This window comes from Aedes aegypti, chromosome 3 (assembly GCF_002204515.2).
Source record: "Aedes aegypti strain LVP_AGWG chromosome 3, AaegL5.0 Primary Assembly, whole genome shotgun sequence".
NCBI classification, from domain to species: Eukaryota; Metazoa; Arthropoda; class Insecta; order Diptera; family Culicidae; genus Aedes; species Aedes aegypti.
In genome coordinates, this window is record NC_035109.1 from 398,210,598 (window position 1) to 398,228,255 (window position 17,658).

Consider the following 17,658-nt stretch of genomic DNA (forward strand, 5'->3'; position numbering starts at 1 on the left):
ATAGGTTTCTGAAGCCACCTTTCGATATTCTTTAAAAGATTTTAGTATAATCTTTTTTAAGAAATCTTAAAAATTTAGACCATTATAAGATTTTGAAAAAAAAAAGGTTAAAATTCAAGCTGTTTGTTATTTCTTACAAAAAATGTTTGATTTGGGACTTTTTCACATTTGAGTAATTTCTGTTATTTATCTGAGCTTTTTCACTTCAAATCCCAGTTGTCTTTTGTCTAAGAAATTGCCAAAGTTATTCGACATTTTCCAATTAATTTTGTTGGCCATAATAGAAGGAATTGGTATGGATTTTTATAAGTGAAATCTTCATCTCTGCGCACTTCAAGCAGGGCATTCTCATATACTCATATTCTCATAACCATAATGCAGTGAACGTGCTGCTCCATACTAATACATTGAAAACAGCGTTGTTTGCATTATTTAAATAATTTGAATTTTTGGGAATCGAGTTTCTAGTATATTGGCGAACTTTTGTAATTTTTGCAACGGAGATATCGAAAAACATCGCTTATTGCGCATATCACAAGTTTGTTCTACCGGTAACAAATCGAGCGACAGCCAAAAAAATACCTTTTGGTTGATACGCGATTCACCGAAGTCAGACCGCCACGCTAACGTTGTGTACGACAAGCGAGGTTTGTCTTTATTATTGTACAACACCAACGAAAATTCGGATTTCGCCAATGAATAGTGCGGAGTCCAACATGGACGTTCGACCTTTCGTCAACTTTTAAGTGTAACAAATTTGATTCGTTCCAACAAATCTAAAACCTATTCTACTGGTCTTGCTCTTCTAGACATAGAGAAACAATTCGACGGTGTTTGGCATGAAAGCTTGATTGTATAACTCAAAAACTATTGTTAGAAAATTAATACATGGTTAGAATAATCCCAAGTTTTCTGTCGAATCGTGCACTTCAGGTTAATAATCAGAACTGCAAGTCTGAGAGATTTCCTGTAAGAGCTGGTGTTCTTCAAGGCAGCACTTTGCGACCAATACTCACATCTGATTTACCTGAGTTATCTCAGATATATCAAAAATCTTTGTTTGCGTGTCGTATGTAAAAAAATTTAGATATTTTTCCTTCATACTTGCAATCCTAATATCATTTTTAAATCGTTCTTAGCACGTTTCATGGAAATAAGTTATTTTTATTAAAAAAATTTGTATATTTTGTGTACGATTTTTCTTTTTTCTATTTTTGAACAACCCCCAAGAGACACCGCTTCTGCTTCATAAGCAAAAGGTCATGGGTTCAATCCCAGGCCCATCCCTTTCCTCGTACTTTGCAGTTGTATATTTCTCTTGCTTCTGTCTCCCACTTTTAATACACCACAGTTCATAGCATTTGCTAGAACCCAAGACGGACAAAAAACGTCTCCCTACGCTTTCATTCTTCTATCATTATAGCACGCCTTTCCTTACGCCTGGTACATAGGCAGTCTGCTAACCAAACAGTAAGCCTTTCTGCCATAAAAATTGTACCAGCCCTACACCTTCCCATATGAACTGGCTAGACGCAGTGGTATATACGGTGTACTGAGGGAGTTAGTTTGATGCATCATCAATTCCTCCCTCTTCCCCACATTGGTCAGCATCCTGACGTGGCAGGCGCCATAATCGCCTAAAAATAGAAGATCAACAACACTTATACACTGAGGGTGCCTGTCAGTCCCAAGCAGTCATCTGGTTGGTTCCTTGTGTAAGTGCAGCTGATCTGGCGATACTGGAGTAGCAACCACGGGCGGCCAATCATGTCCAAGCTTTTTATTTTTGGACATCGCGCAAGATTACATATCAAATACTAATATATGTATCGTTGACTAATATACAGGTAGAATTCTAATCGTGAGGCCCTTGCTTTTGGATAATGCTTTGCAGTTTATAGGCCTATGCTTTCGTGGTTTCGCTTCAAATGTGCTTGCATTTATTTAACTCTGGTAGATAATATGTATTCCTATCTTATATGTTCTATAATATAAGTTATTATATGTTAGTATCCTCCAAATAATAAAATATAAATTATAAGGTTTCAGTTATATTAGTGTTAGCATGAAACAAAAGTCTTCCAATTACAGACGTTGTATCTAGTATCAAAGTACAACCCTTCCTGGCAGGTTCCAGTGGACAAAATGGAGAACCGAGCACCAATGACGCATCTGTAGAACTTTGCACAATTGGATGGATCGCGAACGTATCCACTGCTGGGGCATATTTCCGGAAGTCCCGTCGGTGTTGCCACTGTGGTGGTTGTTGTGGTGGTTGTTGTGGTTGTTGTGGTTGTCGGCTTAATGATAGCCGGAGTGGTCGTGGTGGTGGTCGTAATTGGGGTTGTATTAGAAGGCTCCCCTCCTGGCTCCTGAATTCCAAAATTTTCCGCAACAAATCTCAACAGAGTGAATGTTCCTTGACCACACACGTCTCTCACATCATCGCCATCAACGGCCCATATTCCCATTCCCGCCACTTGGTACTGCTTGGCCAATGCAATCTTCGCTTCCAAAGAAGGGATGCTCTCGTAAGACACCCATTGATCACCTTTGTACGCGTAGTGGGCCTTCTGGGTATTGCTCCACACTATGGTCCAACCGCCTTTTCCAATGAGTTCACAAGTTTCCAGGTAGTTCAGCACCCCATCCGTGATCGTGTGGATTCCTTCCGTGCCCGGACCAAGCGTTCTGGCTCTCAAACCTGTCGCATAAGTGCTGGACAGCTTGAAACTGTGACCTTCCGTCGATACCCCCAAGATGATCTTGGAACTAGCGAGTCCTGCGTTGATCCATCCTCGTAAAATTGAGTCCTGAAAGAAACACTGCTGATTATGTGGTACATCTACGTTTTTCGGACACTTACCACATTCAACTCTGCTTCGTCGACCGATGCTTCCGCTGATGACGCGTAAGCAGGTGAATTGAATCCAGTCTTGGCATCCCAATAAGCTCGTAGATCAAAAGCCATCACGTTTACGTAGTCCACAACAGAAGACAGCTGCGGAACGTCATAAGACGACATGAAAAAGTCTTTGGTTGGTGCAACTGAAATTGTTAGCAGCTTTCCGCTCGCCTTCAATGACTCATTTAGTAGCGTTAAGAATTTAATGATGTTTTCTCGATCTACAGGATTTCCGCCGCTTAGAACGGGATACCGCCAATAGAAGTCGATTCCGTCCAAGTTGTACTCGTTGACCAGACTGATGATCGAAAGCACGGCAGCTTTCCGCAGCGACACGATCGACATAATGTTGGACAAAACTGATGAGCTTTGCTCCGGCCCGCCAACGGAAATCATCTTCTTAAAAAGGCCTACACCCTGATTGGCAAACTGCCGTAGTCCGTTGCTTTCGAGATCCTCCGTTGAAATGGCTCCATATGACTTAAAATTGGCGTACTGGTAAACCAAATGTGTGCACAAATGAGGGTTTAGATCTGTGGGAGCCACTCGACCGTTTCCTGTACGATACATTGCATTGGAATTGTAGAAGCAGAATACCTTGTCTGTAAAAGAAAATTTGGGAATGTGTCAATTTGGAGAGTGATCGATCAGAGTTAATCGTTTTCAATGTGCATGAATACAGAGCTTAAAATATGTAAAAGTCAATAACGGGGCCGGTCACGTTCGTATCGGGGAAGGTGAAGAATGTTAATTAGCCAACCATTGCTACTAGAGACCGAGTATTCCTCTGCATCTCCACAGTCGTCATGGGAAAGATATTAGGTTAGTAGGATAAGGTGAGGATCTGGGAGTCATTATTATTGGTTGGTGATGCGATCCAGGATATGTTGCACATCAAACAAGTTTCAAAACCCTGATGCTTTTAATGCTTATAATTTATTCTATCTAACACTTAACCTAGGTAGAGTATGAATTCGACAAAAGTGAGCTGTTTCAATACTAAGTAGAATCTAAATCAACAAAACGTTCAACATTTGACTAGATACGACCAGTTGCAGTACGAGTATGCTTCGTCAAAGTAGAGTCCCGCTTGACACTTGAATCGCCAGCTTGTGATAACGTATCTGCAGGAGAAATAATGATGTATTAAAAACAGTCACAAAGGCTTTTCAAATCATCAGATGTCCTTACCCAGCCAGATCGCATTGGTAGAAATACTGACAGTCGGTTGGGTCCTTGGCGAATCCGTTCTTGCAAACCAAGGTTCCCGGAGACACTGTCGTAGTGATGGGTGCAGAAGTTGCCTTTGTGGTAGTTTTGGCAGTTGTCGTCGTAGTAGCTCTAGCCGTTGTTGTCGTAGTAGCTTTGGCGGTTGTCGTCGTAGTGGGGACCCTGGTGGCTACAGTTGTAGTGGTTTTGCTCGTTGTGGTCGTTGTAGCTTTGACCGTAGTTGTAGTTGTTGGAGCAACAGTCGTGGTCGTCCCCGAAGACCCAAACACGGCCTTGTAGACTGCACTGGTGATTGGATAGGCTCCCTCACCACATATATTGCGATCGTCGTCTGACTCAATCGACCAAACCATAACTCCTCCAAGGCTCTTGCTCTTTGCATACGCGACTTTTAGCCCAATTGAGGTTACGTCATCGTACGAGATCCACTGGTTGTTCAGGTATGCAAAAGGAACCTTCTGAACGTCGTCCCATTTTTTGGTGTAGCCGGTTTTCAACCGTTCGCAGATCTCCAAGTAGGATAAGGTTCCTGTTTCCAGGGTATATGGCCCGGCAGTTCCTCCGCCAACAGTGCGTGCGTTTACTCCATTCGACGTCGAGGAGGCTAAGGTAAAGGTATGTCCGAAGGCGGGAACGCCCATGATGAGCTTGCTGGCAGCTAAACCATCGTCGAGCCAACCGCGTACGCAGGCGTCCTGTAAATGAGTTGATATTCGTTAATTACACAGCGTAACAAAAATGACATTTTTGCATGTCTCAAGGATAAGTAGGTTCGGGGTCGCTGTATCTGATTCCGTTTTCAGAAGTGCCCCAGCACGTCACAGTTTTTAGCTAAAGGTCGCCAAAGTTGCATAAAACACTGGCTTAATTGATATTAGCATGAAATTTAAAGTATGATTTACCAATTTTTTTTGTAATCTTATCTAACAAGCCTGCGAAATACGACTGAAACCTTCAATTTATGTATAATTTAGTTGAAATTGCATGATAATATTTCGATAAAATCGATGCAATGAGAAAGATGCGTACTGTGCGTAGTTTTCAGTTCAAAATTTCAAAAACCGTGCAAAAAACGACTCGATGTTTCAATGAAAAACAAGGTTTTGGCGGAAAGAAATGTATGGAAACTTTTTTTGCACTTTCATGTAAAAAAACCGTTCAAAAACAGAGTCGGGTGCACTTGCAGTGAAATATGGAAGCAGTGCTTCAACAAACATCTGAACAATCCGGTCTCAAGAAACACGAATTACTAGAAGAAACACAAAGCATCTCGAAAAGGCTTCGTCTGTGGACCGAAACGTTTGAGAATAAGAATATACTTATCTTATCAGATGGTTGTGAGGTGATCGAGAGGAGGAAACAGCACTACGACGAACATACGAATGGAACGGAGGACTCAGGCATGTCATCTCCAGGACAGCGGAGTAAAATTTATGTCAGTTCAGCGTTCGATGGAATCCACCTAACTCAATATCAAGAGTAGTGTAGGACGGCAATCAAAAATGAAAAAAAATAAAACTATAGACTAGCTGGTTTGGATGGTATCGGAGCTTAACTCGTATAGATGAATCTTGAAATGTTGGCCACTTGATTTCATTAAAACATATGAAATCTCATTCTGCTTCCAAAGATGTCGTTACTAAAAGTAAATGATCTTATAAGCACCTTTGAAATGAAATTTTCATGCCTATTAAAACTAGTTTTATGAAGAATAATTACGTAAGTTAAATTGTGTGAAATTTTCATCGAGCTTTTTGAATCAAAAGCTGTCAATAATTCACAATTTAAGGTTCCTTATACACTTCTTAACAGAAAAATTGTAAAATTTAGCACTTTTGGAAAAACAATTAGCATTCTTTGGCAAACGTCAAGCAAAATCGAAAAAAAAATCACTGTTTTTGGCACTCTTGATTTACAGCACACAGTAGTTCGACTTAGAATAAATTTCGGCCAAAACTGCAAATTTTCTTCAAAATAGCTGAAATTATATATTTAACATATTGTATACCATATTTGAGTAATATAAACTGAATATTTTTCATTATAAGATAATTAGAATATTCAGGTTTGGATAATACATATTCAACTGTTTTAACCTTCTATACAAAATGGGGCCTACAAATCATAGCTATGCTGAAGGTGTCTGGGTTCGATTTCCGGTTGATCCAGGATCTTTTCGGAAAGAGAATTTCCTCGACTTTCCTTGGCATAGAGTATCATCGTACCTGCCACACGATGTACGAATGCGAAAATGGCAACTTTGACAACGAAAGCTCTCAGTTAACAACTGTGGAAGTGGTCGAACACTAAGTTGAGAAGCAGACTCTGTCCGGGACGTTAACGCCAGAAATAAGAAGACAAAATAGTCAACTTGGGCAGGCTAGTTCTCAGTCATTTATTGAGGGATTGAAATGAAATTTTCACAGCAGTTCAGGCATTTCTTGAATTTCAAAATATATTGTTGAGTATTTTTCCACGCACAACCCCAATAGTACAAACAACTAGACTAAGGTGAAATTTTTGACAAAAAATATGAACGATTCATCCAAAGATATAGAAGCTTTACACAAAAACAATCAAAAGAAAATTTGGTAATTTCGTCTAGGGAAAGTGTACCAGTTATGGCTATAGTGGTTCCCTATTTGGCCATATGTGTTTTCTCGAAAATTTTCACATTTTGAATATTTTTGAATGTTTTAACATATAGATTCATTTGATAGGTATCAAAGAACTAAAACTCACAGAATGATGAAAAATTTGAAAATAATCAAATTATCATGTATTTAGCCATACAGCCATAGGGAAACATTTAGCCATACAGCCATAGGGAAACATTATGTCCATAACTTGTACACCTACCCTGGGGACGGACCTGGTGTAGTGGTTAGAACACTCGCCTCTCACGCCGAGGACCTGGGATCGAATCCCATCCCCGACATAGTCACTTATGACGTAAAAAGTTATAGTGACGACTTCCTTCGGAAGGGAAGTAAAGCCGTTGGTCCCGAGATGAACTAGCCCAGGGCTAAAAATCTCGTTAATAAAGTCAAACCAACCAACCACACCTACCCTATATGTCCTCCTTATTTGTTAAACACGCCATTTTGTCAGATTTGCAAAAAAAAAAATCACTGCAATGTAGTCGTGATTTAAAAAATCACTCAAAAATATATGTTGAAATTCTTGTGACGTTTGAAAAAAAAAATTGAAAATGTTATGCACCTTTGCCCTTAAATATCTCAGATCTAACCCTGCCTTAATGCAAGAATCTTCCATTTCATTAGGTTCAGCATGATTGTTATGTCTTTAGCTTCAGTATGTTATCAAACTTGTTCTGACAGCAAAAGCTAGTCCACATAGGGAATGATTTTTCCAATTTGTTTCATTTTATTTGAAGGTTTCATCTCAAAGGAAAGAGATGGTACACAAATTATGTCACGCTTGACTTGACCCCCCACCTTGGAGCGGGACGTAATTTGTGCATGACTTCAAATAGTTTCGTAGTAGCCAAGATAATTTGTGTTATATTATTTAGCCTTCCTTAGCCGAGTGTTAAGAGTCCGCGACTACCTAACAAAGCCATGCTGAAGGTGTCTGGGTTCGATTCCCGGTCGGTCCAGGATCTTTTCGTAATGGAAATTTCCTTGACTTCCCTGGGCAAAGAGTATTATCGTACCTGCCACACGATATACAAATGCGAAAATGGCAACTTCGGCAATGAAAGCTCTCAGTTAATAACTGTGGAAGTGCTCATAAGAACACTTAGATTAGAAGCAGGCTCTGTTCCAGTGAAGACGTAATGACAAGTAGAAGAAGATTATTTAGTGAATTTGTTTAGTGACAGTTCAAATTTGAACAAAATATTGTATGTAATGGGGGCCAAGAGAGCCGTAACGGTAAACGCGCATCTATTCAGCAAGACCAACCTGAGAATCGTGGGTTTACAACCAGTTGAGGGTCTTTTAGTAAACTAAATTTTATCGACCACCCAGAGCATGAAGTATCATCGTTCCTGCCAAAATGGTCAATCGGCGTGAAAAATCCTCAGTTAATAACTGCGGTAGTGCTCATAAGAACACTAAGCTGAGAAGCAGGCTTTATCAAAGTTGGCACGTAACGCCAGAAAGATGATTTAAATGAAGATAGGTGCGAGTTATTCGATGCTTCTTGGGATGCCACGTACTAGCGTATCACAGAATTACTATTATTTTATTATAATTGCACTCCGTACTAGAGATGGGAAAAAGAACCAAAGTCGTTCAAAAGATCCGGCTCACTCAAAAGAACGAGTGATCCGTGGCTCTTTTTTGTGAGAGTCGGTTCATTTAATCAGACAAAAAGTGGCCCGCAAAAAAAAACGAATTATTGATTCTTTTTCTCTATTCTCCTTCGTTCGTTTCTTGACTTTTTTATATCGCTTGACACCTGCCCTGATTAGCGCGCCACTGCACACATGCATACACTCTCAGCATACTAAGCCAAACAACTAGTTTGACCCGCCCACTAGCATACAAGTAGATGAACGATAGAGAAAAAATGCACACTGGAATGGCAAAGCATATTTTGCTTCTTCATTTTGGTTCGGTCTCGTCGTTTTGTGAGAGCGAACGATACGAAAGTTATGAAACCGCTCTCTGTTGCGCGCCATGCGCGGATCAGTTCGCTCTTCCTTTGCAAGCCGCAGAGCCACTGAACCGTTCAAAAGATCCGGTTCACTAAAATGAGTGATTCGGATCGGAACCGTTCAGTAAAATGAGTAATTTTGCCCATCTCTACTCCGTAAACCTTTAAAAGCGTTGAAAATGGTCTATCGCAAGTTATCGCAAAATAATTTGCAACCTACTTGATAGCTCTTTTTAGCTTTCGAATGAACTCGCGATGAGAGAGCATACGCGGGCCACTTATACGAAAAATAATATGTTTTTTTGAAGAATTTGTTGCCTTAATTCACTTTGTATGAATTCAATGGAAAATTTTATTAAACTCAAATGTACTTTGTATATCTACAAACAACTTCTCTGTAGATATAATTTTGGTTTGAGCTCTCATTAAATTCATAAAAAGCTGATGAATTATGAATCGCATTAATTAATTTTCTTGAAAAGCACTTCCACGGTCCACTCAAAGAGTTGTATAAAATTCAAAATTCAAACTTTTCATTTAGGCCACTTATATGTTGAGCAAAGGCTGGAAAAATATTACCGTTCGGAAATAACAACTATGATTTTTGAGATTTTGGCCGCCTTCGAACCAATGTACAGTGGTAGGAATTGAGTGAAGAACTAGCCATATGTGTTAAAATTCACGTTAATAAAGAAAAAAAAAACAAAAAAAAAACAGTGGTAGGGTAGGTTTTGGAAAGCTACTGTGCTCATATTTTGTCAGCATATTCCCCATTAAAGCGTGTATCATACTGCCGAGTTTCAGATAACACTGCGGAACACATTTTTGTCTCAAGCACCAAAATAACGCTGTTAACTTAAGTGTAAAGGAAATGTGTTATACTTTTTGCTATTTTAACTACTATTCAAAATTAAAACTCATTTTGTTAGAAAAAACGCGCCTACTGAGAAGGTATGTTTGTGATACACTTTTTTCATAAATAATCTCAGAATGCGATAGCGATGAAATTATTATCATACGGCTGCTGTTTGTCTGAGATATCTTTGGAACTTTAAACATCCTATTGAGAACCTCCAAAGCTCCCCGGTATCCTTTTGTGAAGCCTGCGGAAAAGTTGAATACTCTCCGAGATCGATTTGTTACTGTTAGGACAGCATCTTGACCACTTATCGAGAATCTATGGTTGACAAGGATAGTTCGAAAAATTGTTTTAAAAAACCCAGATATATAACATTACTGACATTTTTAAGATATTTGTGCCAACGTAAGAACCACACCAACAGTACATGACGCACAGTGTGTAACATTCAACCGTTTTTTTAGAAAAGTTTCTCCTGGACCGACACTTTTCGGCAGCCATACTCAGTATATTTCAATACCTCATTACATACAATAGAGCACATTAATTTCAACCATTTTTTAACAAGCTTGGAATTTTGACTTCAAATTATTTTTTTTTATCACAGTGCATTATTAAAACTGGAATATTCTGCATATTCTTATATCACTAAACTTCAGATTTAAAGCGCACTAAAAGAGCTAAATTTTCGCTTCAAATTGTAGTAGCCGACGATAATTCTACTTCGATCACAGTGCGAATATAAAAAAAAATAAATAAAAACAAATAAGAATTTTAACTGCTTGTACAGCCACCCCACAGTTATGGATAAACTAAGGGTCATTTGTTCAGAACAAAATACTATTGAAAAACATGGTGGTGCTGTTCAAAATAAAATGACCTCCCTGGCACTGCAGAATATAGCTATTTTTGAGAATACGCCTTAAAATTCCCGGTTATTTACGAAAAATTAACGTTTTCCATAGAAATTTCAAACTTGTTAAACTTGATGGGGGGATGAGCCATATCTGTGCGCTATCCATCACTGTGGGGTGACTGTAAACTCAATTCCTCTCATGATTTTAGCACAAAGTGGTTGTACCTACAAAGTATACTTATACCCGAAATTGCTCATATATTAGAAACCTACCTATAAAATTCTCAAAAATGTAAAATGCATAAATATTCCATTAAAACATTGTGTTTATCGATGGAATGCTTATGCAGATGAATAGCTTAACCCTCTTATACCCAAATGTTTATTTTAGTTCTAAATATCATTTTTAGTTATCCGAAATCGTTCTAAGCACGTTATGGGCAAAGATTTATTTTTATTCGCCACCCAGACAACCAGAATTCGCATAACAGTTTACGAACAAAGACGTTTACTCATACAAATTTCATCACATCCGCACTACTTGGTGGTTGAAATCGTATCATCGATGAGTTTCCTCGCATAAAACGCTATTTTACGAATTCATATGTACATTTCGTTTCGTTCCGTATACTCGTACAAAGTAATTCGGATTAATCCGTAGCAGCTGTCAAATAAATTTTGTTATCATAAATTAAGTCGCATAAGAGTATAAATTAGTTCGCAATAAAATCATTGAATGTTATGTTTCATCATATAAAATATGCACGTATGTCGCCTCCACTTTTGTACGTATAAGGCCTTTTCACGACATCTTATACGTGAAATATTGCACATATAAGCATCGCATAACGCAAAAGATGATTTCATTATACGTGCATTCTGGTTGTCTGGGCAATTTATGAATTTTGGTTTATGTTTTTTTAATTTTTATTTTTGAACATCCCTATCCTTTTTCATTTTTTTCTTGAAGCCTATTCTAGGGTCTGATTTTTGGCAATAAAATAAATTCATGTTTTTACAGTACTTTTAAATATATTATATTTTTTTTGTTTTTAATTTGATTTGCCGTGTAATTAACGGAAAAAAACTGGTTTGAAATTATTTCAATATCACCAAGCTCTTTTTTCTGTGATAGGTTGATCGTAGAAAAATATAAAAGGAACGACTTTTTATTTTACACGTTGAATGAACCCATGTAGGTTATACAAAAATACAAAAAAGTTTCAGAAGTCATTAAAAACTATCTTTATTTGCGTGTTATGAGTCAAGGTTTAAGCCAGAAATAAAATAATGTTGATTTCCGAGCTACGAAAAAATACACAAAATTCCAAAGTGTACCCCGTCTAAACGCAGGGTTGGGTATCAGAGGGTTAAACAGATATCTTCGTGACTGTTAGCATAAAAAGGTCAAAAAACTATTTAAGGTCGTAATTTCACGCTTGTCAAAAAATGGTTGAAATTAAGGTTTTCTGTCAGACCCTATTATTCTATTGCCATGGGACTTAAGGTGTGGCAGCAAAGTATACTAAGTATGGTTACCAAAAAGTGCCGATTCAGGAGAAACTTGCCTAGAAAAATGGTAGAAATTTATATAAAGTTTACCATAAATTCATCATATCTTTCAATCTGATGATTACACAGCTTTGCTATACTGGACAAAATTGTGTATTTTTGTGATGTAAAATATTCTAGAACACATCATGTTCATAATTTGATCTTTGAGCATGGAAACGGTACAAGATCTTATATCAATACAAACTAAGACAAATTCGAAAAATAACCGTGAAAACGAAGTCAAAAATATCAAGTAGAGAGCCGGATTCTTGGCACTTTGGATTCACTTCGGCAGTGGGGTTTTTAGAAAGCTACAGAGCTGAAAAGCTACAACATGCGTCGTACTGATGTGCTTTTTATTACAAAGTTTCAAACAATTCGTCTAAGAAAAAACCCCAAGTGCCCAAGTGGTTCTGAACCCTATGTTCAGCAATAATGTTCAAAATCAAAAGATATAATAATGAATCTTCAAGCTGTTTAGTGGGATGCCTATAAGTAGATGTAGAAATTTAGTACTATACCATTCGATTCCACTAGAGTTTGTATCCTTTGGTAGATACGCGTATTTCGACTTGTTGAGTCTAGTACACGGCACTGAAGACGAGCATTGCAATACTTGAATTGTATGAATGCAGCGTAAGAACACATCACGAATGATTCGTACGCCGCCTGGTTCGTTTCCGTGGGAAAGTTTAATCCTTTTTAAAAAAAAACAACATAAATCCAACAATAAACTATACAGAAAATCATCTATTATTTAAATACGGAAATTGAAGCAGTCTACGAAGAAAAAATATATATAATTTCATTGATAATACATTTTTCCTGAGCTTTTTCTTTTTTTCCAGCCTGTTCAAATTGGCTGGTTGAACGTGTCGAGAGAAACCGACTTCGTATCTATTCTAATCTAATCTAATCTAAGCGTTTGCACAGCCAATTTTGAAAAGCATCCTGGAAATACCTAAATTTATACAGATATTTTCTTGTCAATTAATATTTTCAGAATATCAGCGATATGATACAAATATTAAAATGGCCAGGCCCACTGTGCAGACTTTGGGGTTGAAGACAATTGAAAAAATAATGACGATTAGGTATTCACGCATGAATAAACTGATAGGCCAAAAATTTTCAATTTTAAGAAAGAAGAAACGGGGACAACCGTACCAACCGTTTCGGTCGAGAGAAACCGACTTCGTATTGCATGAAAGTTAGCATCATACTTGCATGCTTTACACTCTAAGAACACTCCAATTCCACATTGACTGCGCTAATTTCACCGAAGACTAGAACTCGTTCTGGTTCGTTTATGTGGATATCCTTCTAAGTTGATATAAATATGTCTGGATGGACTATGGACATCTGATCTATACCGAACAGGATAAATTCTATTAGGAAACTTCTCAGCGTGCACCAATTTTTCGGAAAAAGAAACCTGTTCAATTTCTTTCGTTGAACGCGTTGTTTCCACACATGTATGCTTTTGAGCGTGTACAGATTACTAAGTTGTGAATGTATGTGGGACTTTAGTAAAATGGGACTTGGTTCAACAGCGGCAGTTGAACATGTTGAACGCACAGTAGCGTTTTCCGACAGCATGTCTCTTCAAATTTTGCGCTGCTGTCTTTAGTGAAGTATCACGCTCGTGCTGTAAATATCAAACGAGCTATTTACATGGTGCGAGAACTTAGCACACAACGTGATCGTTCTTGGCGCCTTGGGACAATTGCTATGCTACTTTCTATGTAGTGCGTATGAACCCACACTCATGTTAGTTTAAGATTTGTTAAATTTGATTTGCCTTCTAAATTAGTTGTACGATTTTGATTCAAATGGTCTACCTGTACAATAAACAGGTTTAACAGGCTGACCAGACGCCTCTGCTTAAAAGATTTAAAGCTTTGTTAAATTAAATTCACTCTAACATTTTTTTTTTGCTCGGACCCCATTAAGTATAATTTAAAAATTCTCGCATTTAATATCATACAGGAATATCTGTGATGATCGATTTCTCTTCGTAGATTTTCTCTTCAGATTGGTACACGAAGTTGAATAGAATTTCGTTACATTTTACGATGCAGCCTGATAAAAGACGAAGAGGACTTTCTGCTGAATAAAAAAAACAAGCGAAAACATTAACCCGGTCAAGTCAATAAAATCGATAAAGAGAAATAGATCACTGAAGTTACGTCCTCATGAAACTAAACGCAAAAATATATTTTTTTTATTATTACTTGGGATGTTATTTCAAAACAATTTTCTGAAAATACCTACGGGCTATAACGCTTGTATAATGTTTTGACTGTCTATTTTCAGTTTCTTTCCACTGTAAAATGTGACAGGTTATTTATATGTCTTTTAACGTTTATAAGATATGTATCTCATTGGTCTTGGCAATATATTCTAGTGGGTTTAGGAAATGCATCTTAAAACAGAGTGCATCTTGTGATCGAATATCGTTCGTTCACAATAAACTCCATCTCGCCATAGTTCGCAGTTACACCTTTGAAACATTATCTAAGCCGCAGCAAAGCCGCCTATGGAGGCCCTATGATTCTTGTTATCTGGGGTATCTTGTAACATATGTCAACATCTTGTGATCCTAATAAAAATTCTCAGAAACTCCTTATACCTGTGGAAACTGCTGACAACCTTTTGAAACCAATTGGTAACATTTTAGAAACCATATGAAACCTCATGGGAATCCCTAATTACCCTTCAGAAATCATAAGATTCTGGCTGCTTAGAGCAGCTTGTTAAGTTCTTTAATAGTCCGTTTAAACCCATGGTATCCTTCATTTTTGATTTTGATGAACCTGTATGTCTATTTGTATTACGATGATTGCAATAAGGGATAATCTCAATCTTGGGGCCAAGCATGGAAAATTCACTCACTCATCCGAATGCTACCGATAAAAAATAGCGAAGTATGCTACGGTGAGCGCAATCCCGATGAATCGCAAACGATAGAGATAACCGGAAAATCAAAAGAACCAATCCTCTCTGAACTGGGAGACACGTAAGAACGCGTTCACCATTCAATCACTGAATGCATTCAACTGCATGTACGGATTTCGCGATCACTGAATCATTCCGCCGAGTGTATTTCCAATCAGTGAGCGCTTATCGGCACTCAAACACGAATGCCACTCCAGCGGAATCGGAGTGTAAATAATCATTCGCTTCTGCAATCGGATGCCTTCGGCGGTCGCTCGGCGAAGCAGTAGAAAGCGCATTGGACATTGAAGGTGAAACATCTCGGAATCCACAGATGGCCGACTCGTGCCCGTACTCACGTTTTCAAAGGCACTTAACTGCAGAAATATTAGGCAAACGTTTTTGATCTTCTTATTTTAGGCTTTCTGCTAGTCCACAAAGTCAAAATAAAACGTTCACTGTTGTTAGATGCTTCCTTCGCGAGATTTGTGCCTTAAAAGTTTTCAAAGTGCAATCTTAGAAGTTGAATCCAAACTGTTTTACATGTTACACTCAGCTTGTGTTTCCCATGCCTGCTGGGGCCCATGTAGCCAAAGCGGTAATCGTGCGACAATTAAAAAAACGAAGAAGAGGAAATAAATATGATGTTGACTATCTTTAAAATACTTTCTTTTTTTGAAAGCACAAATGAATTGTCCAGCAACATTGTGTGGACTTCACGTAAGATCTTAGAGATTCGAGGATAAGTTTCTTATTCACAAGATACGGGAAAGCCAAAAATGCGTCTGAACGATTCGCGATTATGTATAAGATAAGCACTAGCTAGCGAAAATAGCTGAGTTTGATCTGCATAGTCATGTGCAATCCTACTTCATGTATTGAATCAGCATTTTCACAGTTCTGTGGTCACACTCAGTTACATAACACCGGCATTGTTCATGAAAGATTCAACATTTCGAGGTTACTTACCACGTTGAGCAGATTGGTGAAAGAATCCGTCTCCCAGGAGGCGGCATACAGCGGAGAGTTGTGTCCCGTCTTAGCATCCCAATAAGCGTGCAAATCGTACGACATGAGATTGACGAAATCCACATACTTGTTGATTTCCGGCACGTCGTATGCCGATCGGTGGTAATCTTTGGTAGCCGCCACCGCAATCGACAGCAAATACCCTTCCTTATCGAAGCGCATGCGCAGTTCCTTCAAAAGCTCTATGAAGTTCACTCGATCTTCTGGCAATCCACCGCGAAGCGTTGGATATTCCCAATCGACGTCGAATCCATCGAAACTGTACGTCTTCAGTAGACTGACAACGGACTCGATGAACGCCTTTCGGGATACAGCTGAAGAGGCCATCGCAGCATATGCAGACGAACCTTCGTTCCACCCACCCACAGCTAACAGCAGCTTAACATTGGCGTTCTTCGATTTCAATCCAACAAACCGTTTGAATGCCTCTGCATTTGAGATAAAAAAGATGATAGCAGATATCTTTCCAATACTTTGAGTGTCAACTCACGCAGTGTCACATCATTCCACGGATCCAAAATCTTCACCAAACTGTTGCTTGCGTCCAAGCCCACGAATGTGTAGATTATATGCGTACAAAGATTGGGGTTGATGTCCTCCACGTCATACTTTCCATTCGAAACACGGTACGTAGCCCAACTGCCGTAATAGCACACCACTTTATCTGAAAGCACAAACGAATAAAACTCCATTGAACATTCGTCGGCTGTTGAAATCCTGCACAAAGATTGACTTTCCTAGATCGGTTTCGTAGGCATACATTTTCAATCACTTTTTCACTGCAGGATTTCACACAAGCGTGTTGCACTCGCGAGATAAGCAGACAGATATCAGAATGAATTACGACGAACACACGAACTAAAAGAACACACAATTCCCCGCAGTCCCCTTTTTAGAATCCTACCGGTGGCCGCATGCAGCGTCGTTGCTACGCCAAAGAGCACCAGTAATCCAAGTGCCCAGGATCCCATCTTGGCGAAACTTTCACTTTCAGTCACACTCACAGCCTCACTCTAAAGGCTTGGTGACTCTAAAGGTCCGATCTCCTGATTCCGGAGGGAGGGCTGATCCTCTGCTTCCACAAGACGCAAAAGTCCGGAAGCCAAGTCAGCGCCACAATTGAAGCCGGCGCAAATCTGCGGATGGGCTTTTATACTGGGCTATTTGGTGGAGATGACTGCTAAGGAGGGAGGGGTCAGCTGGCGGAGCGATATCTTGTAGTCGCAATATCTGAGCAATTTTGAGATAAACACTTTTTGGGCAGTCAGTTACATTTTTGCAGCCATAAAAGATGTTTGCGCCAGCGGATGTTTGCCTCGGATATTGAGGTTATTTTGAATGGCGTGAGGCGTAATGAGTCTATCTCAGTTCATTCATAATGAGATTACGTCTGGAAGGGATGTTTAACAGGTAACAAGGTTACAACAAAGTTTTATGCAAAGCCCCGAAAAAATGAGATATCTCGCTCTATCTTATACGAGAAGACGCTTTTCAACAAAATTCTTCAAAAGTTCCTAATTGGAACATCCCTGTTTTCATTTGGACCCTTCATGGTCTAATTCAGACCACTAAATATTATATGGTTTAAGTTATGGTAATCTAGCTATCTATCTATCTATATAAATAAAAATGGAATGGTGTTTGTATGTCACGAAATGGCTTGAG

General features: G+C 38.7%; 1 protein-coding gene across 2 annotated transcripts; it reads right to left on the bottom strand.

The window, feature by feature from the left end:
- Positions 1–1,832: 1,832 nt before the first annotated feature.
- On the bottom strand, positions 1,833–17,131 carry LOC5576316 (chitinase-3-like protein 1). Of its 2 annotated transcripts, XM_021855067.1 has the most exons (5): positions 16,898–17,129; positions 16,484–16,657; positions 15,934–16,421; positions 4,097–4,830; positions 3,820–4,029 (listed from the first exon to the last, which is right to left on the bottom strand). In XM_021855067.1, exons 1-5 carry the CDS (start codon positions 16,962–16,964, stop codon positions 3,933–3,935), a joined length of 1,560 nt encoding a protein of 519 aa, XP_021710759.1. In that variant the 5' UTR covers positions 16,965–17,129; the 3' UTR covers positions 3,820–3,932. The 2 variants fall into 2 exon arrangements, with proteins under 2 accessions (XP_021710760.1, XP_021710759.1); XM_021855068.1 differs by lacking the exons at positions 3,820–4,029; positions 4,097–4,830; positions 15,934–16,421; positions 16,484–16,657 and adding exons at positions 1,833–2,813; positions 2,867–3,507 and having other exon boundaries at positions 16,898–17,131.
- Between the last annotated feature and the right edge of the window lie 527 nt (positions 17,132–17,658).

Excerpts from the sequence above, each read along its gene's own strand:
- LOC5576316 (XM_021855067.1), bottom strand. The coding sequence starts at position 16,964 with ATGGGATCCTGGGCACTTGGATTACTGGTGCTCTTTGGCGTAGCAACG. Across the intron at positions 16,422-16,483 it reads GTGGAATGATGTGACACTGC|AGGCATTCAAACGGTTTGTT; the intron begins GTGAGTTGACAC and ends TCTCAAATGCAG. Across the intron at positions 4,831-15,933 it reads TCACCAATCTGCTCAACGTG|GACGCCTGCGTACGCGGTTG; the intron begins GTAAGTAACCTC and ends ACTCATTTACAG.